The 23276-nt window shown below is 43.4% G+C and overlaps 1 protein-coding gene across 1 annotated transcript; it reads left to right on the top strand.

The window, feature by feature from the left end:
• Nucleotides 1-1505: 1505 nt before the first annotated feature.
• On the top strand, nt 1506-20883 carry ITIH4 (inter-alpha-trypsin inhibitor heavy chain 4). Its single transcript, XM_050904629.1, has 22 exons — nt 1506-1580; nt 4063-4223; nt 4671-4775; nt 5436-5598; nt 5702-5812; nt 5897-6025; nt 6889-7005; nt 7586-7754; nt 8703-8819; nt 10359-10540; nt 11432-11614; nt 12186-12325; nt 12958-13112; nt 13550-13582; nt 15098-15130; nt 15747-15800; nt 16128-16166; nt 16657-16770; nt 17451-17625; nt 19088-19242; nt 20115-20217; nt 20808-20883. The coding sequence occupies exons 1-22, from the start codon at nt 1506-1508 to the stop codon at nt 20881-20883; spliced, it is 2589 nt and encodes an 862-aa protein (XP_050760586.1).
• The last annotated feature ends 2393 nt before the right edge of the window (nt 20884-23276 follow it).

The following is a 23276-nucleotide window of genomic DNA, read 5'->3' as shown; positions in this document are numbered from 1 at the left end:
AACTATAGCCCCGAGAGATATTATTTTTCCTGTCCTGTTGATGTTTTCAAGATTTCAAATGTTTTATTTTCTTGCACTGGGAATGAATGAACAAATGAAGCCCTCTGAAAGCTTTCCAATAAACCAAGCAAGCCCTGGAGAGGCACCCCGGACACGTGGGGCAGCAATGGCTCATGACAGTGTGCTGCCCGACCCCCATTTCTCACCTTGTTTTCCCCAGATGTAGAGCTCAGGAGACGAACTTTTGAAGTGGGTTCTGCCCAGGGTCTGTTTACCCCCATGCCTAAAAAAAAAATTATTTCTCCACAATGTGTTTAAAACGCTTTGTAGAAGTGGCAGATTTTACAACTACTTGGAGAAATATGTTTTAAGTAGTCATGCCATCTGTCTTGCGTTAGGAGGCTACCTAAACACTACATAAGTGAGCATGTATTTTAGGAATTATGTTAGTATAATACTGTCCATAATTATTTATGTATAAAACTGTGGACTTGCAAGAGAATTTCTTTTTACAGGGCTACAAGCCAGCCCTTGACCAACAAAAACTTCACAAGAACTGCTCAAAGTCCCTATTGGATGAAGATTTTATGATAAAATAGGAGGTGAAAATAGTCTTCCCACTCAGTTTCCAGGTAAATTCAGGTGCAGAGCTGTGCCAGCACTAAGCTTTTGTGCAAGCAGCCCTGCTGAGTGCGCGGGTTAAAGGCAGCTTTGCAGAATCCCTGGCTGGATACGTTGCAGCTGTGTTGGGGCCGGACAAGACCAGATGTGCTCCCATGCACGGCTGTTGTTGCACTGGTTTTTGGGTGGTTTGTGCCTTCTTCGTACACTTAGTCGCATACATACAGGCACTGACTTAGCACCTCTCTCCCTAGGGAGTCCAGGCAAGGTCTGATTACTTTTTTTTTATTGTTTAGCTAAAGACAAGCCACAGCTGACTTTGCTATTTGACAAACGAGGATTATGACTTGTCAGAGGAAGCAAAAAGGGATGTTTCAAGAGGCCCGCTCCACACCTCTCATGGGCCGGTTGGGCAGGGAGGCACAAGGTTTGAAGAAGTCACCAGCTGTAAAATCTCACGTGGATGTTGTGTGTCTTCGCCATCTCCAAATCTCTGATGTGCTTGAGATAACGTTAAGGATGTGCCTTTTCAAATTATAACTGTTGGATATGGTAGAGACTCAGACATCCAAAAATACAGCTTGTTGCACAGACCTGTTCATCTTCCTGTGGGAGTTCATGTGCCACAGTGAGACCTAAGTTTAAAAAGAAAACCTAAAGATTTCTTAACTTTATGCTTTATGAAACATTACAATTCTAATGTGTAACAGCAAAGATCTGCTGGAAAAATAAACTTTAACCGAGTCCAAGTTTTACGTATGTTTAACATGTAAATATTAAGTTTCTGGGTCTCTTCAAAGTCTACATAATATCCCCAAGTACAAGTTACTCATTAACTGATTAAGATAAACCGAGTTTTCATTTTAAAATCTGATCTTTCCAAAATGGAGGAGAGAACGTTGCTCGCTTTGATGGTCTTTTCCTCACTCGTAGTGTTAGCAGAAACTATTGCTCAAAAGGTATTTGCTCTATTTTTTTTTTTTTTTTTTTTTAACATTATCTTGTTTGCTCATTTGGTGATCCGGTGGTATCGTGGTAGCTGGCCAGGTAATGCAGGTAACTCCTCTGGTAACCACCACGTGTGGAGCCTCGGATGTATTGTGTTGTGATTTCAGAGCTTTGGGTCCTTTTAATGCCTTTTTGGTTGTTTGGGCTGTTATAGGATAAATGTGGTGGGAGAGTATTTGCAGATGCATCTGATCACACTCCTCCCCAGGGATGTAAAATATCAAATTTGAGGGATCAATGGGTCTCCCTCGGCTACCAGATGAGGTTTGGATCATCACAGTGCCATTACAGCAGGACCAAACGAGGACCGTTGCAGTGCCAGGTGATTTCTGACAGGCGTTTAACAATTTATATGGAATGGAAAAGAGGGGAGTAGACAGTTATTTGTACTGTCTGGAGGAGCAAGCTGTGTTTTGTAACATCTCAGGGTGCGTGCAACTGGTCTTATTTTAAAAATATCAATATTAGAGAAATGGAGGAAGCCTTATGTTTGAAGTTTTTTATTTCCATCATGCCTATTCAGAAAAGTGTGAAATGCAACTGAAATGCAGGCAGGTTTCTGGGAGGCAGGGACAGGTCCGGTGGCTGCTGCAGGGGCGGCCAAGGGCTCTGCAAGAAGCCATGGATGTGGTGTATGGGCCTGTGGCACCTCGGGGAGTGGCCACAAGTTGCTCCCCGATGCTTTTGGGTACACAACCGGGGCTGGTTCTCTCTTGCCTCCTTCACTAAGGGCACAGGGATGCCCCTCGCCATGCTGCACCTCGCTGCGTGCTCGTTTGTGCTGGTCACAGCCTAAAATGCTGCTGGGGCTGGCCAAGCGCAGGGGATGCAGATCCCTATCCCCTCGTCCCTGTGGCATCCCTTCGGCACATGGCGGCAGGGTGGATTTTGCACAGAGTAAGTTTTGCACAGGGCAAGCTCCTCCTGTGCCAGAAGGATGCTCCATGGGCAGCGATGGCCACCACGTGCCTGCGCTGCGCCAATGAGCCATGACTCGGGGCTCAGGGCTCCTCAGTCATGGCAAAACCTCCCCTCTGAACGTGCAACGGGCAGGTTTGAGCATGGCAGGGCAGCAAATATGAGCAGAGGTGCTCAGGGATACTCGGAAAACCTTTGGGAAGAGACACTTCTGGGAGAGACAGCCCCAGGCTGGGCAGGGAGGCCTCCAGCTGCGGGTGGGCAGCAGGGTGGCATGGGCAGGGAGAGGCACCCAAACTGCCAGGATCAGGAAATTGTTCTCTCGATGAATATTTTTGAATTTATCCCCTTGTCCTGGATTGTCAGTAGGCATCAGGAGATGGAACACGCTCTGGCAACATATAATGAAAGAAGAAACAGCCATCCGTTACTCACATGGCATTGGCTGTGGCACCTCCTGCTCTGATGCCCAAGCACAAAGCCGTGGTCACAGCTTTGTATTGAATGGCCATATTTAGCTTGATTAAACTTTTGAATTTCGGCCAGTGCCCTAACTAAGAAGAGGCCAGTGGATGCTATTAATCGGTGAGCAAAGTACAGGAGATAAATTATCAAAATAACTAAAGATCGATTAGCCGTTCAAAAGAGTTGTGAGGCTGGAAAATGAAAAATAGAAGTGCAATGATCTGCTTTGATGCTGAGCTTTTTTATTTTAATAAACTATTGGACTATTGTGAGGCTGGTGATGTCCAGATCAGCCCTTCTTAGTGTCACTGCTGAAACACAGGTAGGGCCTTTAAAACAGACATCCCAAATGCAAAAGGAGGGTGTTTACAGAGGCAGGTGCTCCAGGCAATTCCCAGTCCAGCCACCCTGTGGGGTGTTCCCGGGCAGCTCCAGGACAGTGCCCTCCTCCCTCGAGCATTGGGGGCCCTGGAAGCACCAGACCAGGAGAAACACAAGCGCTCAAAGGGCATCCCTGCTTGTGCAACCAGCGAGGGGTTGGAGGCCCACGCGGGATTTCAAACCTGCTAAACATTGTACATGACACAAGGCACTGAGCTGAAAAACATGCAGCAAAGTCAACAGCTAGGAGAGCAAATAAATAGTCGCGCAAAAAGCTAGCAGGTCTCTTTCCATGGGTCGAGCGCTTTAAAGAGGCATCTGCTTTTTCTGAGGTTAATCTTAGGTGGTGTATTGGGGTGACACAGCAGCTGCTTCAGAGTACCCCAAGGAGAGAAGACCACAGAAAAAGGCTCAACAGAAGCATTCAGTGGAAAGACAACTTGCAGATGTAGCTGCAGATTTTGCACGGGGCTGGGGTCGCAGCTGCAGAGATGTGAATAAGCAGATGGCCAGTCTGGTCATGAACAATTCCCCCTTCCCAGTTCTGGCCGGACCTTCTAACAGTTCATTCCTTCACCAAACTTTTCCAATAACATCACCCAGGTAAGGCCTGCTTAGGAGCAAAAACTGAGTGTTTCTGTTTCAGCCTGTTTATTTTTTTTTTTCCAGCATGCTATTGAAATTTACAGCCTCCATGTGGACTGCAAGGTCACATCACGATTTGCTCACACTGTCATCACCAGCAAAATTGTCAACCGAGCTAATGCGTCCAGAGAGGCGACCTTTGAAGTGGAGTTACCCAAGACAGCCTTCATCACCAACTTCTCCATGTAGGACCAGTCCTTACCTGTGGTGTGAAGGAGGCAGCTCTGGGGGCTGGGGTGGTTGTGTGTTCATCTTTCTTCTCAGGAGGTGCTGAGCAAAAAGCACAAAGAGCTGAGCTCTGGAGGGTCCTGCACGAAATGCTCTGGGGGGGAAAGTAGTAGGCAGCCAAATAGAAAGAAGGTGGCCAGGGCGAGGCTGCCTCTGCTGCACAGGGTGGGTGACAAATGTGCTTGGTGGTGGTGTTTCTCCTGCTCCAGCGTCCCCGAGACCCTGCAAGGAGGAGGGCTGTGTTGTGGTGGTGGCTCCTGGCATCCTCCTGGACAGGGAGGGATGTGGGAGCCAAACAGTGTGCCCTGCTCATGCCCCGAGGGCCATGAAGTGCAGCATTCCTCTTGTTTCTTTCCCCAGTGCTTTCCTTCTAATATTAATTAATTCTTATGGAAACCAAACAGGTCCATCGATGGTAAAGTATACCCAGGAATAATAAAGGAGAAAGCTTCTGCTCAAAAGGAATATGACACTGCGGTCTCACATGGGCAGAGCGCCGGCCTTATCAAGTACGTTGCCGTCTTGAGTAAGGCTGCTCCCACGCTCTTCCTCGGCTTCTCGTTTGGCTGGGGGCGGGTTAAACCCTGGAGCCAGCCACGTCTCAGTGGGGATAAATGTGAAAAGCAGCCTTGGGCTCTTGTTTGGAGGGACGGGGTGTGTGTACATATATATATTCACATACATATGATTTACATCTGGTCCTGCAATGGGCTTCAGTGCGAGGTGTCACTGTTTAGTGTTGCCCTGGGACTTGTTGTCATGCAGGAGCACCTTTCTGGGCTGGGATGATGCTCAGTCATTGAGTCTGCTTCCCCGCAAGTACAGAGGACCATGGTACTTGAGCAGACATCACGCTTTTGGGCTATATTTAATCTGTGCTGCCCATGTATTCAGTCCTAGTTCTGCTTGATCCCAGTCTGAGGCACGCAGAGGTTTCTGCTCCATTTCTCAGCTTGCATATGCAGCACCCGTGGCATGCTAGTGTAATATATGTGATGTATATAATACTACCTGCAGTGTAAAAAAACTTCTCTATGATGAATAAGATTTACTGCTACTCTTTTTTTATTATTCCACGCGGCCCCTTGGCCATTATTTAGCACACAAACTTTGGCCACCACAAGCAAACCTTCCCTGCCGGAGGTAAATCTCTGTTCTCCCCCCCTCAGAATCACAGGCAGAAAACTGGAGCAATTTCACGTGTCTGTCAGCATTGCAGCCGCCAGCAAAGTCACTTTTGAGCTGACCTACGAGGAGCTGTTGAAGCGGCAGCTGGGGAAGTTTGAGCTGTTGATCAAGGTCCGACCGAAGCAGCTTGTTAAGCACTTCCAGGTGAGCTGCCCCAGCGAGGGCTGGGCAGGGAGCAGCGCGGTGGTTTTCGGGCACGGCTGTGTTCCTTCTCAGATGCTGATGCCGACTTCTTCTCTGCTGTCAGATTGATGTGCACATCTTCGAGCCCCAAGGCATACGCTTCTTGGAGACAGACAGCACGTTCATGACAAATGAGTTAACTGAGGCGCTCACAAAAGTGCAGAACGAAACCAAGGTAAAGCAGCAGCTGCCAGATGTTACTGCTGGTGGCAGCTTTAAGTTATGTTGCTTTAAATCTTTTCTTCTGATTGCTTTGCAGGCTCATATTTTATTTAAGCCAACTGTAGATCAACAGAAGATAAATCCTGAACTCGATGAAACCCTCCTCAATGGTGATTTTGTTGTGCGTTATGATGTTAAGAGAGGTGCCACTGCAGGTGATATACAGGTAAAAAAGAAATAGAAATAAAAACGCTTTCAGATCATAGATATGTCTGAATGTGAAGTGCAATCAGCAAAACAGCAACATTTACTTTGAAACACCAAGAGTGACAGGAAAAGCTATTTCCATTAATCCAGGGTCAGCAGGAACTGATGGCGATGTTCAGTAAATCCCCAGAGGCACCAGACACATTGCAAGAATGGATCATCCGTGAAAAAAAAAAAATCAATCTTTCAAATTTTGTTTCAATACCACATCTGTATTGCCACTTTATAGATGTCTCTTTACATTCTTTTTTTTTATTATTTTGGCTGATCTAAGGTGTATTTGTGGCTTCTTGTAAATGAAGTTGAGAGGAATGTGATTTATATAACTATTAAAATGACTGCTTGGTTTTCTTTTATTTTTTGTGACAACTGAGGCATAACTAAAGAGAGTAGGAACTTAAAAATATTTATGGACCAATGCATATCCTAGTACATAAAGTACATTATTTTCCATACCATTTCATTAATGAAGTACACATGGATGTGCTAAAAGATGGCAGTCACAGTCAACGAGCAGAGATGTGCTCATAGGTGATAATAAAGAGGTAATGTAATATACAGTGATAATACAGATATATCATACATATGGCACTGAGGCGTATAAAATATATATATATATATGCTGTTCTCTTGTAATTTGCTCTCTACAGATAGTCTGAATTCCAGCTAGGAAATACATTTTAATAGTTCTTTGATTTGGGCTTATCTAGAAGAACAGAATGCTGAGCGTGCACCCCCCTTCTTGCTATGCCAGAACGTTAAGATGCAATATTTATTTATTTAGATGTAATTTTATACATGATTTCACATTCTGTATTTCAGATTGTCAATGGGTACTTTGTGCATTACTTTGCACCCCGTGAAATGCCAGTGTTTCCCAAAAATGTCATCTTCGTTATAGATCGAAGTGGCTCCATGGCAGGCAGAAAAATTGAACAGGTAACTTACCTCAAAGTACTGACCTCTGCTTGCGTCCGTCACACACACCAGCCTTTCGAGGAAGTGACTGTGAATTTCACTTGTGAAACACATGCTGGTTTTGTACACAGCAAAATTTTCAGACATATAGAAATGCTTGAAAATACGTGTGCACAGATTTAAGCTATTAAAGAGCATCACTTTTCTGATATGGCTATTCTCACAGGTATCAAAAATTAAGGCAGAGAGCACTTTTGCTGTCTCTATCTTTGCAGAACATTTCGCTTCTAATTTTTTTCTTTAATGAAGTTTAAAGAATTAATTTGTCTGTTTTACCTTTATTGATGACTGTGTATGTAGCTTTGCTAGAGAGCAGACAAGCCCGCTACAGCCCTCATAGGTGTTTTTTTGTGTCTAAGTTAAGTGAATTGGCCATTTCTGACGGTCTCAACCTGAAAAATACCATTAGGACTAAATAAGGGCATTGGGCTGCATCTTAAATAGTGCTGTAGAAAAACCCCCTTATTTACACTGCAATTCCAATCCCAGTTCTGGCAGAGAGGTAGAAACATTCAAAGTGATTGTTTTCTCCTTGGAACAGACGAGGGATGCCCTGCTGAAGATTTTGCAAGACCTCCGCCCAGAAGATCATTTCAGCTTTATCACCTTTAACAGCAAAGTGGTGGAGTGGAAGAGCTCTTTGCTGCAAGCCACTGCAGAGAATGTGGCGAGTGCTGCAGGATTTGTGCAAGCTCTTTCTGCTAGTGGAGGTACAAGGCACCACCTAGATGCTTGTAACCGCAAACATGCACCCAATATAATATATTGCTTAGGGAAAAAAAAAAATATTTTTATTAGTCGTATACTAACGCAGAACTACCATCAGTGCTCACAAAGAAAGTAAGTTTTTAATACTTATGAGTGATGAGTGGGATAGAAAGGCTGGTTATGGCAGTGGACAGATTGGTGATTACATTATGATATGGATATATAGAGAGATGGTTACATCACATCTGTGAATCATACAAACCACAAAGTTTTGTTTCAGATTTTTGTAACAGAGAAGGCTGGAAGATTTCCCAGTAGTACATTTTTTCTACAGAAAAATGGCAATTCACTCAACATTTGACAGCAATTTGCTCATTTTTTTAATATCAAGTGTCCACTTGCAAAATATCCTGTGTACGCCACACTACAGAAACAAAATAGTCATGAAGCATTTCAATTGCTGCATCACTCAGTGCACTTTGGTTTATTATTTAGTTTTAAGCACGTCTAAAAGGCTATATCTCTTATTAATGTTATGCTGTTAGTATTAACATAGGTTTTCTTATCCCAGGTGCTAACACCAATAAAGCCCACCTGTGCCCAGCTCTTTTCTTTGACTTCTCAAGTAAGGCTAGGAGACATTTCTTAAATGTAGGTTAACAGGTGACATTGGGTTTATTTAAGCACTTTTTAATGGCTCTAAACATGTTTGTATTTCCCATGACATATGTGTGGAAAATGGTCCCAAAAGAATACTCCAGAATTGCCATTGCAATATAATACACCGTAATTAAACCCAGTAGGCTGAACCCCTAATTCCTCATCTCTCTGAAGGATTACTTCCTGCAGAAAACCTTAAACAACTCTGCAGGGCCTCTGCAGATGAAGTGCACTGATTTCTTCAGATGATTACCCTTTTTAGGTGAGTGATGCCTGCTTTCTCATTATAGGCACAGATATCAATCGTGCCCTGCTGACTGCCGTGAACGTGCTGGATACAGCCGAGAGGCTACCAGAACGGAGCGTCTCCATGATTATTTTGCTGACAGATGGCCAGCCCACTTCTGGTGAGTAAATACTAGCCTCAGTCCTCTCTCTCCTTGATTTTTTTTATCTTTTACACTTGCATCCCAGATGTTGATAGACGTAGTCTGTGTTTCAGAAGAGCTTTGGTGTAAGCAGGCTGGGCTATCACTGGATCTGCGTCGGAGAGAGGATGATTATGAGAGGGATCTGGAACGGGCTGTAAGAAGTGATGGCAGAGCCTGCCTGCCCATGACTACGTGTCCTTTAGCTGGGAACTGTTTTACTAAATACCATTGGCTTCCCAGTTTATAAACTTGAGGGAATTGTTGGAGATACTCCAGGCACAGCTGAAACGTGAAAGTAAAATACTTAGAGCTGAAACATGGACATTTTGCATATATTATGTACGGTCCCATTTGAGAGGTATTGCTTATATTTCTTCATTCTCCTTGCCCCAAACTTGAGATATTTTCAAGGTGCCTCTTGTTTTGTATTCTTTTCCATGTCTAGCTCTTATCTAGTGATCAGCTGTGATAGCACAAACCAGAGGGCTGAGATGATAGAAATGTTGGGTTAAATAAACAGTAACTCCCAATGCAATGGCACAAACATCACTTTTTCTGAACAGGATTTTGTCCAAGTTTTGTGTGGCACCAGCATCTGTCCGAGGCCAGCAATATTAATGCAGCTGTAAGCCCTTTAATAAGATCGGTCTGCCTTTCAGATCGTGTGATCCGTACTGCTTTGGGGTTGGTTTATTTGTTTGGGTTTTTTAATAAAATTCAGCTCACGATGCTGCCTGCTCAGCACAGCCACAGTGAGGCTCAAACATCCCTGAGCACAGTGCACATCCACAAGTTGGCTAGAAATCAGGCTGGGATGGAGTGCCAGGTGAATGCATGCAGCGGTATTGCATACGCTGCCTTCCCTGGCAAAGCAGGCTGAAAGGGGAAAATTTGAGCTGCTCCCATGATATTGCTACAGGCAGTGACAATTCCTGCCTGGAAATGCTGATAGAGAAGCTCTCCGTACAGGGCCATCAGGGGCTCTTCAAATGGGATAAGATGATGGTGTGAAAATCTTTTGCCTTTGTCACGCAAAGGGGCTGGGAGAGAAGCATAGCTGAGTTAATTTGCAGTTTGTCTGAATTACACCATTAACCAATCATCCATTCTTCTCTGAATTGACACACATAATTTTTATGGATGGTACTTGTCTTCCCTAGGCTTGATCAAGTGTTTCCATCTCTTGCACCGTTAACTTGTAGTGTGTGTCCCTTTTGTCCTAAAAACCTCCTCTGGCCCCCGTAATCTTGTAAAATATTTTGCACTTAGCCATGACGACATGAGTAGAAGTTAGTGAAAGTCATTAAGGGAGAGAATCAGGTTCTGGCACTCCATATGCAGAGTGGTGCTTTCATCTCCAATTCAATTAACAGAATTCTGTCCCATATATATTTAATATTTTTTTCTGAATTATTTTTAAAAGACTTCAGCAGAATTTTCCATTAAACCCACTGCTTGTCTTTTTGTACTTTAATAAAACAAACAACCAAGAGTATGTTTTTGTTTCAATTACAGGTGAGAGTAATGTGGAAGTAATTCAAGAAAACATTCAGAAAGCAGTCAATGGGAAATACGCTCTTTTCTGCCTTGGCTTTGGGTTTGATGTCAGTTATAAGTTCCTGGAGAAAATGGCCCTAAGCAATGGGGGAATAGCACGTCGTATATATGAAAACGCTGATGCAGCCTTGCAGCTCCAGGTCAGGACTGACGAATATGCCAGAAAAGCCATCTATCAGCTACAGCTTATGTCTAGTCTTAGCAGCAAAACCACAGATTTTCTGAGACGAAGAGTTGGTTTTAAGTTTATCTGTTAATTTTGGGGAGGAAGGAAGGCCATTTGGAGGTATCTGAGGGTTCGTACCCTAACCATGACTCAAAGTTGAAGTGTTCCTCAAATCAGCTGCATCTGGACAAACCTGGAAACTCACACGTTTCTGTACCTCTGCAAAGAGACAAATTGTCCAGGGGAGGTGATGGTGGAAAAACTTCTGTTCTTGGGTCTGATTTCAAACCACTTGAAGTACCACCATTGGAAGCTGTTTGTTATGGTTTCCCCAAAAATCAGCGGGTTGTTCGAGGCACCTGCAGGCAAGCTGGCTTTGCAGTACCACCCGCCTGGGTCTTTTCTGTCTATCTGGAGAGGGGTTATAATTTTCGGGACATTCTCTTTTTTGGGAAGCCACTTCTACGTGTTTTGGCTGGGTGTGCAGAGACTGGATTTGCTTAACACCAGCCCCAGTCCAGAAAGAGAAAGATTAATCCTCAGGATTAGCCAAATTTAAAAAATCAGATGTGAAAAGTGGCTAAAGCAAAACCCCTGGGTGGGATGGTGATAATGGGGATGCTGCTTGGGTACTTGAATTACCATGGGAAATACAGTTTCTGTGGCATCAGCAGCCTGGCTGGAGAAGGTGTGCTGAACCTTGGGAAGAAACGTTTATTTTTTTTCTAGGTTTGCAGCAGTCTTACACTGCTGAAGAGAAAGCTTTGCTCCCTTCTTTTTAAGGGGGTTGTAGACATTCAACTTACTGCTTTGCATAATTTTGCAGTCATTTGTGCATGCTCTCTCTCTCTCTGCTTCTCTTCAGGGCTTTTATCAAGAGGTGGCTACCCCAATATTAATGAAAATTGAAATGCAGTATCCAGAAAATGCCGTTGAGGGATTAACCAAGAACAATTTCAAGCTGTTTTTTGAAGGATCTGAAATTATAGTATCTGGGAAAATTAGCAATGAGCTTGATCTTCTGCCAGTAGAAATTAAAGCTCAGTCAGTAAGTGTTTAGTTTACTAACTGTGAAAAACATATCTCCCTTCTGTCTTTTATGGTGCAATAGGAGACTTCAAGAAGTCTTTTGTGTGCAATGTATATTCTCTACATTTGGGCATTCAACTGTTTTCCCATTTTAGGAAAATATTTGAGAATTCAAACAATTTTCCCCTCCTGATTTTGCTACAAAAGAAAAGCCTTGAAGTATATCCACAAATAAGCAAATAGCAATTTTAATCCTTTCAAAACCATAATATTTTGGCCTTTCAAGCGTTTTTAGGAAACTGGTTTGTATTTTTAGAATGAAGAAGGAAATCTGAATTATTCATCTCAAAAATGTTGAAATAGAACAATTTCATTACCTCCTTTTTTCAACATTGTTTCGAGTCCAGAAATATATATCCAAAATACATGCTTCTTTGGTAGTTTGGAGTTGCATTTTCCAATGGGAAAGGACAAAATTGAAGGACAAAAAGGGCACTTTGGTACTGAAAGACGTTCTTTTAAGTCTAATAATGGGACTGTAAAAGAAGTCTGGAACTGTTCTTTTGATGGTCAGTTTTCTCCCACTTCAGCATGCTAGTGACTTGACTCTTAAAGAAGAAGCAAATGTCAAAGAGAAGGAGCAAGTATTTCAAAATCAAAGTTACATCTTTGGAAATTTCATAGAGAGACTGTGGGCTTACTTAACCATTCAACAGCTTCTGGAAAAATCGTAAGCTATTTTAATGTTTCATATTACAAATTTCTAACTTCTTAAAACACAAATTCCTTATTCACAAATTATATGATCAGAAAACACGAAGAAACAGAAATATTTCTGCAGGTAGTATTAAAAACATAGTTTACTGGAAGAATACTACATTACTGTATGAGGAACATGGGGTGCCTTTCAGTTTATGATAGCACTGTATCATTAAATGTGTATACATACATGTATATACACATATGAAAACATAATATAAAATATTCTTTGACATTACTATGAAATAGATTTTAATTGCATGGATTGTGTTGAGCTGTTGTTACACATGCAGAAATATTGTCTGTAGGTAAGTGAATGGCAATAGCTAGTACAAGGAACGATAAGTATGTCCATAAGACATTTCATAGAACATGTATCTATTATGTTTATGTATTTGAACCATACATAGGCTCCAGTGTTGCAAACAATTAAACATCTCCATAATTTCAAGCACGTGAACAGCTGAGTTATCCCAATAAGACTACTCACCCTTCAATAATAAAAAATATCTGTTAAGACACAGCTAATATAAAAAAAGAATCTGAAGACGACCTGCTCATAGTCTCTATACGTTATTTCTTCATCATTAACACAGACTTTAGTATTTCAGCACAAGAAGAGGACCAGAAAACCCTGGAGGCGCAAGCCTTAGAGCTGTCTCTGCGGTACAGCTTCGTTACGCCCCTCACTTCCATGGTGGTCACCAAACCCGCTGCCCAGCAGCAGACAGAGCTGGCGAACAAACCCACCGAAGCTGGTAAATGGGGCATCGAACAGCCCCCCTGAAATATGCTGCTGTTATTCATGATTTGTTGTTGACCTCCAGTATAGGTTCATTTTATAGTGGTGAGGCACGGTAATAAGCCACATCGGAGGCAGGAGTTCAGGGATTAGCTTCCTTTCAAAATAAAACATACAGGAATTTTTTAAAAGGTGAAGTGGTGAAATGGGCACTACTATTGAAATGGAAAATGATTTGTTTAAATATTAACTAAAAGTAATTTAACAGTTGTTACTCATCATTCCTGACACTCCAAAGGGATTCTGCACTTTTCTCTGTAGCATTAAAGTGGAAAAATGAATGCAGGGGAGGAAAGCCCAACACCCACTTGTCCCAGTTTTCTGGTTTGCACGTGGGTAAAGTCATTTAGTGTTGACTGTATGACACTAATCTGTCCCTCTTCCTTCTGTTAGATAATGAGAAGCGCAGCAGTTTTCCAGTAGGAGGTAAATGTTTTCTTCTTTTCCGGTAGCATATTGCCATAATAGTCTCTAATGAAAAAAAAAAAGAGTTTGTGGTGGTTGTTCTATAGAGGGAAGTATCTGAGATTTGGAAAAATAAGTGAAGCAAAATGTAAGCAATGACTGCCAAGGTCTGTGCAGTGTTTGGGTGGATAACATGGTCAAAGGGAGAAAATCTTCCATTCAGAAAGTCTCAAAAGGCCAAAATTTTCTTTACTCATGAGGAAAAGTAGTTCTTCAAGTGAACGGTGCTAATGATGTTTTCTGCTTCTTCCTACCATGTGCGAAGCATCTGTCAAAAAATTAAGTTCAGGATACTTTGGAAGGACTTCTGAGGATGATTTAGGTATTTTTTTTTCTCTCTTTCTGGAAATAATAGATCTGTTTGAATATTAATTTTAAACTTCCAGCATTATTAATCTGATAATCTCAGCTATGATAATACATCATAATAGCAATACGTTCATAGATGAAGAGCCCTGGTTTTGCTCTAGTTCTTTCACAGAAATGTATTGAGGGAATTATAACGCTGCCCCGTTCTCTGAAGGTTACCTGCTTCAAAGTGGCGCTGGGGAATTTAATAGCAGAAAACTCCCTGACCAGAAGCACGGCCCAGCAACCGTCCTGCCCTGCTCAGAGGGCACGCAGGGCTTGGCGCTGCCCTTCCCTCAAAGCTCCCTTTGGCTGCAAGAGGAGAAGTGTTTGGGGCCACCTCTGCAGCAGGACCTGTTTCCGTAGCAGGTGCTGAGCCCTGCATCGGTGTGATGGTCAGGCAGGCACGGCTGCTCGAGGGCACAGGGATGTCCCCACTGGATCTGGGGTTGGTGCCCGCCAGAGCATCGCTGAGCACCGTTGCTCTCCGTCGTGACGGACCAGCATGGCTGGAGCGGCCGGGGAGGAGAAGGGGCAAACAGGGTGCTGGGCTACTGGAACCAAGGGAGGTTTTGATGTGCTTTTTTGGGCGTTGTTGCAATTTCTCATGTTAAGCTCATCTGATTTTTAGCTGCCAGTAACAGCTCTTGTCTGGGGCTGCAGTGCTCCAGAGGGACCACGTTGTGAGCCTGTGCTGGTGCTGTAGCTCCGCATGGAGCCAGTCCCTTTGCAGAGCCTCCCGTGCTGGGTGCCCCCTTCCACCAGAAGCACCCACCCTCGCACCGGGGACGGGCAACTCTGCTGCACCGGCACCACCACTCCCCCCCTCCTCGTCCCCATGTGCAGGGCGGCTGAGGCCCCAGGCATCTAGCAGACAATTAAATCCCTTCTTGGAAATCCCTTCCTCCCAAAGTTCTTAGTGGTTTTTGTCCATTTCCATCCTTTGGCTGGAAATACTTTCCAGGGATCAGTGCTCATGTTCTGTGGACTTCATTACTGCAGATAGCTTACTTTGGGAAAGGAAGACAGATGCAGCTGGAGAATTACAGATTTGATGTTTGAAACACTTCTGTAAGGTATGTAATACAGTCATGAATAAAATACAGATACTCTCTTTTCTTTCTCCAGATGCTTATAGACTGAGGAGTGGATCACCTCCTGGTAAGTGCTCCTCCTTTGTTTTTATTCAGAGTAATTTTATAAAGTTCATTTCATAGGTAGGTTCATAGCAACATTACTTTAATAAATACACTTTGATTGTGGTGCCCACTTGATATACAATTTAGCTTTTATTATATGTGTTTCAGTCCACAGATATTTTATAATGAACTATAAACTTTTGAAAACAATCTTGGTCCCTTTTCAGAAATACAAAATTATTATACCTCCTGAAAATAAATGTGAAAGATCTGGAAAAGCATATATTAGTAAGCTGAAGGAAATGGGTGTAAAAAACCATAATTTACCAGTCCTGGGGTTTGCTGCGTGAAGCCAATGTGGGGCACAGCCATCTGCGCGATGACAATGCTTGTCCTGCAAGGAGGAAATCCCAGGGCACTGCAGAGACAGAGCTTGGCATCGCTGAGAGCTCCCACAGCGCCGAGCAGAGAAGGTGCTGGCTGCTGCCTGCATAGGATCCGCACACGTGCACTCGTGGCTGTATCCAAAAAAGCCAGTGGGCAACGAGCGGGAGGGATTCTCTGTTTTAAAGGGTGGGGAGGGAGATGCAAGGCACAACCCCAAACCAATGAAACATTGGAAAAACCTTTTATTTCAGGTCGAAGGCGCTCTGAGCCCCAGTCTGGCAGCAACAAGAAGCTGTTGTCAGTAGGTAGTTACTCACAGTCGCGTGCGAGAGGAGCTGGGGTGGGCGTGCTGGGTTCAATGCTGTGTAGCAGCCGTTGAAAACGCAGCTCTAAACCCTCCCACAGCTCATGCTGAGCATGCCCCAGTGGCACGGTCGACCCTAAGAGAAATAGGCACTGGACGTTGTGCCTTTTTTCCCCAACGGGACACCTTTTTTTAAGCAAAGCTCTCTGTAGAAGTCAATGAAGAGCTCTGCTAAAAAGGCTTCTGTCGCAGTATTCTTCCTGGTTAGTTAGCTGACTTAGAGAAAAATGTTTCATTAAACTCTTCTTACTAATTTTAAGTATTTCAGTTGCCAGGCTAAGAGACAAAATGAGAGCACAACCTCTTGGTAAGTAATACATATACTAGTCCCATTTTAATAATTAATATAACTGTAAAGTACAGTTTTTCATACAATCATTTTTTTTCTGACTGCATCAACTCTGTGAAAACTCTTTACCTCTTCTTGCAAACCTTGGCTGGTTCTTTCCACATAAGTGAAAAATATCCCTGCATCCCATGAGAGAGCCTCTCTGGCTCAAGGATATAACCACCAACAGAAATGTAGTACAACAGATCTTCAGCCTCAGCTTTTTTAAGGACTCATTGTCCTTAATAAACTCTAAGTTTAAAAATCTGTTGTCTTCATTCATATCAAGATGCTGTGTCTGGGTGTGCTTTTCAATAATTATTACTGTGTTGATTTTAATCATTCTGTTCTATAAAAGCTATAGCTAGTATGTTAGGTATAAGTTGCTTAAGTAATTTTGCTGTGCCTATCCAAAGGGCGCAGGCTAGATTTTTCTTTGCATCCTAACATTGTTCTTCTGGCTTTTCAGCCGACGAATATCCACAGCTTCTCTTGCAATTACCCAAACAAAATGAAATAATCTGCTTAAATACTGATGGAAAAGCGCAGCCCTCTGTCCACCTGCTGTCAGATCCGGAGCAAGGTGAGTGAGCCAGATTATTCCTGATACCAAGGACAAGGAGAGTCACTTTGGTCTATGAGAGCAGTTGGTGTCTTTGGGAATAACCCCCCTTCGTGAAGGGCCATCTCATACCTGCTGCCTTGCAGTGACCAGAGAAGCTGTGGTTAATGCTGTGGTTAATTTTTCCTTTCTATCAGGCAATATTAACTTCCACTGTGCAACAGCTGAGGGCACTTCTCACAGCTCTGGTTGTGGGTCAGCTCCTCCTCCTCCTCGTGTCACATCCCGGGGGCTTTAGGCTTTTCCCCTGCCCAGCCCTTGGGGGCTTCTGAGGATGCAGAGACCTTAAACCCCATGGTCCCTACATGCTAACAGAAAGATGCATGCTTTTAAAGCACTGCACTTTTCCTGTGGTCCTGTACTCAGAGAAGTCGTGGCCCCAAGTGCCAGTTGTCAGCTGCTCTGATTACGGAGCTGAGCCACCTCTGTGAGAGAAGGTGGCAACATGGGGGTAAACAGGCTCTGGTGACCCCACTGCAGCCTTGGGGGCATGTGGATCTGAAACCCAGGGTACTGTGCCTGCCAAAACTAGATTTAAGACCCTTAAGTTGCTTTAGCAACAAAGCTGAAGCACTTTTATTAAGATCATTCATACCTTATAAACATGGTCACTTGACAAATTCGTGTCAATGTTATTAAAGGACTCACTGTGACGGGGAAACTTGGGGACAGAATAAATCACTTTGTGCAGTTTGAAATTACCTATGTGAATCCCCCTGCGCGAATCCACGTCTCCACGGATGAGATTGTCCTAAGCCACAATAACGGGAGCACTCGGCTGCCATGGACAGAGTCAGCCACCTCCACCGTCCAGGGGTAAGAAACGTTGCCCTGTCCTTTCCCAGACTTGAAAATGCGAGTCAGATCTTTTTGCATCCAGGCCTCTAGTTTCACATTTGCTTCAAGTGCTTCCAAATGTCATCCGGTGAGTAACTCAACGTGAGCAGAAGCAGGGTACCTTCACAATCCCCCATTTCAAATACGGAGAACAAAAAGGGTTTGATTTTATTTCTCCATGCCTGTGTAAGAGAACCAAAACAACTGCACCACCAGCCTGCCTTTCTGCTTCGGCATCAGAGGCAGAACATTTATCTTCCAAAGAAAAGGACCTGCTGCGGCACATAGCAGCCCCTGTGCCACCGCCATGCTGGCTGCCACCAGGCACTTTGTGTTCCTCCAGCCGCAGAGCCAGTATTGCGAAGTGATGGCTTTGACAGTTACTGTCTCTTTTATACATCAGTTGGCTCCACACAGGCTGAAGTTTTCTTTCTCCTCAGTTTTAGCAATAACTCACATCTGGGCAGCTGACACTTTTTATGGGAAGGCATAAAGTGTTTGAATAGCTGTCTGTAACTAAATGCCCGCTGTTGGAGAAAGGGTACTTTAAATGTAGACTTCATTTGTCGGACTAATTAGAGCAGGATCCTTCGCTACCACAAGAAAGAGCTGAATGCATTGCCAGCTTTTTTGCATTGCCAGAATAAACCTCTGGGAGGATCTGCTGTTGGTCTGGGGCAGACAGGACACACAGCACTCCCTCCCTTATAGGCAGTTCTAGACAATAACAGAAGTCCTAAAACAACTGCTTTCAATTATTTTTGTAATCCAAACGGAGCCAAGAACATGTTGGATTTATGCCCCTCTCTAATTTGTTGTCTGCCAAGCAGAATGATCCTCCTGCTTCAAACCAGCACCCAAGCCCTTGCAACCGCAGCGCTTTGTACACCAGCGCGTGTGGGTGTGGTTTTGTCTAACCTGAGCTGCAAGGGAGAAGAATGACAGGGGATGTTTGCATTCTGCAAGCCCACCTGGGGTCAAAATAAAATCAATGGGTTAGAAGGAAGGCAGGGTCTGAAAAACTTGTGAAATATCCAAGAAAAAAGTATTTGACTTTTTCATAAAAATAGATTGAGTTATTTTATCTAGTCTACCTTTTTTCTCATTAAAATGATTGAAAAATATTCTTTTTTTTTTTCCATCCAAGCATTTCTCGTCATTATGGATAATCGGGTGTTTTCATCAGCAAAAAGTTCTTCTCTGTTGGTGTATTTGCATGTAACCTGATATGGGAAAGATCTGTTGTGCAGCATAGAGAGAAAAGATATGCTACTGAAGATTTTCTAGCTTAAAAAGAACCACCAACAGACCATGGGAAAACGCAATTGCAAACAGACAAAAGGCAAACATTAAATTATTGTAATTAATTAAAGTCAGCTAGTTAAGTACATATTCTTTCTTCATATTCTTCTTGGAAATAACGTCATAATTTACTTCCTAGGCTGAAAGTCTCAGTTGAAAAGGAAAGGAGCGTTACAGCATCATTGTCTGATACGGTCACAGTTAAAATTTCCTTTGTAAAGTTTCCAGATTATTTCCTTGGGCTGTATTTCCTGAACACCGACCGTTTTTCCGACAAAGTCAGTGGAGTTCTGGGTATGTATCATTACGGATGTATGCAGCAAAGAAGGACGATCTTGTAACTAAGCTCCTGAAATGAGAATACAGTGGGGGTTTTTTTCAGCCACATCATAAGCCTTTACTCAGATTTTACTTCCCTGGGTCCTGACAAGCTCTCATGAAAAGCAGTGGGCAGGCAAGGCAGCAGGAATGCTGTAATTCAGGGGGTTCTAGGGAAACTTTACCTTTAATTTATTCTTTTCAGACATCTAACGTCACTTTTTACTGCACAGCAATCCAGACCCTACTGTGCGAAGAGGGGAGGTCTTAGCCTGGGAGCGTAACATAAAGCTTTTCTGCTCACTGGTGGTACAACCCTAAATAGACTATTATGGGTTTAGAAAACATTAAAGTAAGACTAAAATAATAGTTGGGCTTAACCTCAACAGTGCTGTGGAATGACATAATTTATGCAGCAAATTCATTTGATGTCAAATAATGAACTATAAATAATGGACATAAAATTGTAAACAATCAGGGTTACAAAATGAAAGCCAGCTGGTCCTGAACATCTCAGCTCCACAAATCCTGACGGGACAAAAGTTGAAGTTGTTTCAAAAACTTTGCAAATGGAGAGGCTGCATATTCTAAAACCACACACACGCACAAAAAAGTGAAAACCCATCAGAGCAAGGCTGAATCTCTCTGCGGAGCAGTGTTAGGGTTAACAGGAGATCACAGCTGAAACATGGGAATTTTCTTAACTTACCAAGGAAGCTTCCATCTTTGTTTGTTTGCTTTCTGAGGCAGATGGCTGCTGTCCTAGTGCTATAGCTGCCATTTGGGTTAAATGAACAACAAATTCAGATGTTTTGTATTTTTAAATAATTTGTGTGTCTGTTGCTTAGGTCAATTTTATTCAAAAGCACAATTTGAGAATAATTCCAACATCAATCAGAGAGCTGACGAAAGACTCCTAAGTGTGTCTGGCGCTGAGCACAAAGTTACCAGGTAATAGACACGGGATAGGGGTGAGTGATGTATATGCTTTAAGATGTATTTTATCAGCTAATACCGGAGATCAAAAGAAATTACACTAAGGGAGCGTTTGTCTGTAAGAATACACCTCTTCGGTGTAAATAATAGGAACCTGTGATTGAATTTTTCCCTAACAGCCTGAATTTGTTGCTTGTTAAGCGATGCTACAGGGCTCAAGGCTCCTGTTTCATGGGGGGAGGGAGGGGAATCATACCCTGGGGCTACAGTTTGCATAAAAAAATGCCAAATGCAGTAAGGTTCTGCTACCTTGCTTACGTGGATAAGGGAGGGTTTTTCCTCAGTTGGATTTACCACGAGAAAAACATTTTTACACTTCAATTGCTTTTACTCAGCACCTGTGATGTGGAAGAAATGTAGTGAGTGTGCAGCTTCTGCTTGCTGTCCCTGGGTGTCCCCATCATGGCTGCCTCCAGCTCTGGGAGCGGAGAGCTGCCCGCTCTGCCCAGGCACAGTCCCCCTGACTCTTGGTACCATCCGCAGCCATAAGGTCGATTCTTTGCCCTTTGGTTATTTTATCACAAATTTTTCTTGTTTTGTTTCAGGCAATACAAGAAAGATTACAGGCTTGAGTCCAGCAATGATCCTGTTTCCTGCTGGTCAATAGATGTAACTCCCTAGAAAAGAGTATTCTGGGAAAGAAAACTATGCAAATGATGCTCTTCCAAATATTTTGATACTTTCTCTCATCAAGAAAACCACACAGTTCAAGCCTTCCCTGTTACTACATATAAATGTCACAAATCTTTTAACTCAAAATAATTATACGTTCAAGATGAGAACGTGGTTGCTTGTAGTTTGTTGTTTTAAAATGGTTTCTAATACTCAGTGTGGTTATGTTGTTGGAGATTTATGTGAATGAACTAAATAAAATTGACATTATCAGCTCGCAGTTTGATATGGACACCCAGACTTAGGTCTCCGAATAAAAATAAGTAGTGGCATCACCCAGTCCAACACGTGTCATGCAAACAATAATAGATTTCTAAAACTTATACCCTCTATCCAGTTACAAATGACAGTGTTCTTGAACTACGTGTTTTGTAAAAAGAGTATGAAGTTTAAAGCAGTATTAGTTTAACGTTTCTCTTGTGTTTTATTTTATGGAGGAAAAAAAACCCCGGTCCTGCTGTATTAGAGTTCTTTTGGAGGTCGTTCTGTAACAACGTTCAAAGCTGATGAAATTAGCAACAGGACCCTGAGCGGGGCCGGCAGCCCGCACTGGCTGCAGTCCCCTTCATTGTTGCAAAGTTTCGGAGGCTCTGTTTTAAAAACATCTGCAAAACAGACATTGACTTCTTGCAAAACAGACCTCTGACTTGTTGCAAAAGCCAGCATTTCAACCCTGAAATTTAGCAGGTTTCTTTGGCACGGTTTCATACAACGTTTTGCAAACATTGGAAGATGTTTTACAAATAATGAACAGCTCGCAACAACATGTGGTGCACGGAGGCGACATTTCAGAGGAAACGTACACACAGAAGCCTCTGCCTGTGGAATCCCAGTTGCAGTTTTAGTCCTCAGGTTTTTTCATAAATTTTAATTCCAAAATTATTTTGTGTTTTAGAATTTCAGTTCCTATGTATCTTTGAACCCATAAATATGCCAGCATCCTAGAAGGTTTAACAAAAGTTGCTTTCTATCATGCCAATAATATATAACTAGAAAAACCTTAGTATTTTAAAGCAATGTACTAAAAGAGAAGCAATTTCTCACCGAAGTCAGTAAGATAAAGCAAACTATGTAATTAGAAGCCTGTTTTTTAAAAGAACTGTGTAGCCATGACGCCAACATATGTTTGTGTGAATTGCTTGTGCCTCCAAGATGCAGATTTGGAGATGCAGATTTGGCTGGACAAATTACACGACAGACAATGTGGAATTTGGAAACCGGAAACACCAGAGTGCTTGCTTCGCCACATCAAAAACAGGCTTACCGATTTGAAAAGCAGATTATTTCCATTATAAATGAACTTGGTATTTGAATTACATGCTGTTGATGCTGGGTTTTATCAGTGGACTTACTGCAAATTAAAAATTCCCTGCTTTCAGTTATCGGGTGTCTACGCGTTGCCTCCTCCACCTGCCGGCTAAGTGTGGGGAGAGCAAACAGCACTGAACGCCGGGAGCAGTGAGGCACGGCTGGAGGCATCTTTCACCTGGTCCCCTCCGCTTTAAGCGAGGCTCAAGCGTGCACAGAACATTCCTGAGAGCCGCTCTTCTAACCCAGCCACTAAACCCTGCAGTGGCGGAGGTTCCCCAAACGCCCCAGGCAGCCTGCTGCCCTGTCAATGCAATTCTCCCTTGCTGCGAAGCAGCAGATCCTGCACAGCAGCAGATCCTGCTAACCTTGCTAGATGGGAAGAAAACCAGCTGCCTGCCTGCCTCACAGCAGCTTTGTACATCGTTGGGGTTTCCCCCCCGCCCCCCTCTTTCTACAACTTCTCTGCAAAGCTGTTCCTGTCCTCTGGGCTGCATCCAATTTGTCTACGCTGCGTTGAGGTGCCGTGCCCAGAGCTGCACAGGGGACTGCACCCATGGCCGCCCCCGGCTGATGGAGCCTCTCGGGTCTTAAAAGAGGTGCTCGCCGGCTGTACCCACAGGGATGTCTGTCTTCTCTGCAGCAGCCCTGTGTCGCTGGTGTGCCTGGCTACTCCGACTCCCAAATCCTTTCTGTAGCGCTTCTTCCCCTCTGCACATGTGCTTTCCGTTCCGTAAGTATGTTCCATGCCGCTCTTTTTCACTTGGATTGTGTCTTAATTTGTTGTTTAGTCGCTCTCCTCCTGTCCTTTCCAAGCCCCAGAGTGAGTTCTGATGGGCTTCTGATTGATTTCCTGTGCTCCCCTCCCTTGCTCTATGAGCTGAAGGCAGACACAGCAATGAATATTTTGCATTCTATAATTTCTGATGCAGAATCTCACACTTTTATCTTTTAACCAGCATCGTACCAGTTGGCAGTAGGAGTAAAATTTTTATCTAACTGTAAGCATCTGTCTGCTACTTCTCTCTCCCCTT

The sequence above is a fragment of the Gymnogyps californianus genome, chromosome 13 (assembly GCF_018139145.2).
Source record: "Gymnogyps californianus isolate 813 chromosome 13, ASM1813914v2, whole genome shotgun sequence".
NCBI classification, from domain to species: domain Eukaryota; kingdom Metazoa; phylum Chordata; class Aves; order Accipitriformes; family Cathartidae; genus Gymnogyps; species Gymnogyps californianus.
This window is presented reverse-complemented; position numbering and strand designations above follow the sequence as displayed.

Excerpts from the sequence above, each read along its gene's own strand:
- ITIH4 (XM_050904629.1), top strand. The coding sequence starts at position 1,506 with ATGGAGGAGAGAACGTTGCTCGCTTTGATGGTCTTTTCCTCACTCGTA. Across the intron at positions 4,224-4,670 it reads TTCATCACCAACTTCTCCAT|GTCCATCGATGGTAAAGTAT; the intron begins GTAGGACCAGTC and ends GAAACCAAACAG. Across the intron at positions 4,776-5,435 it reads CAGAGCGCCGGCCTTATCAA|AATCACAGGCAGAAAACTGG; the intron begins GTACGTTGCCGT and ends TCCCCCCCTCAG.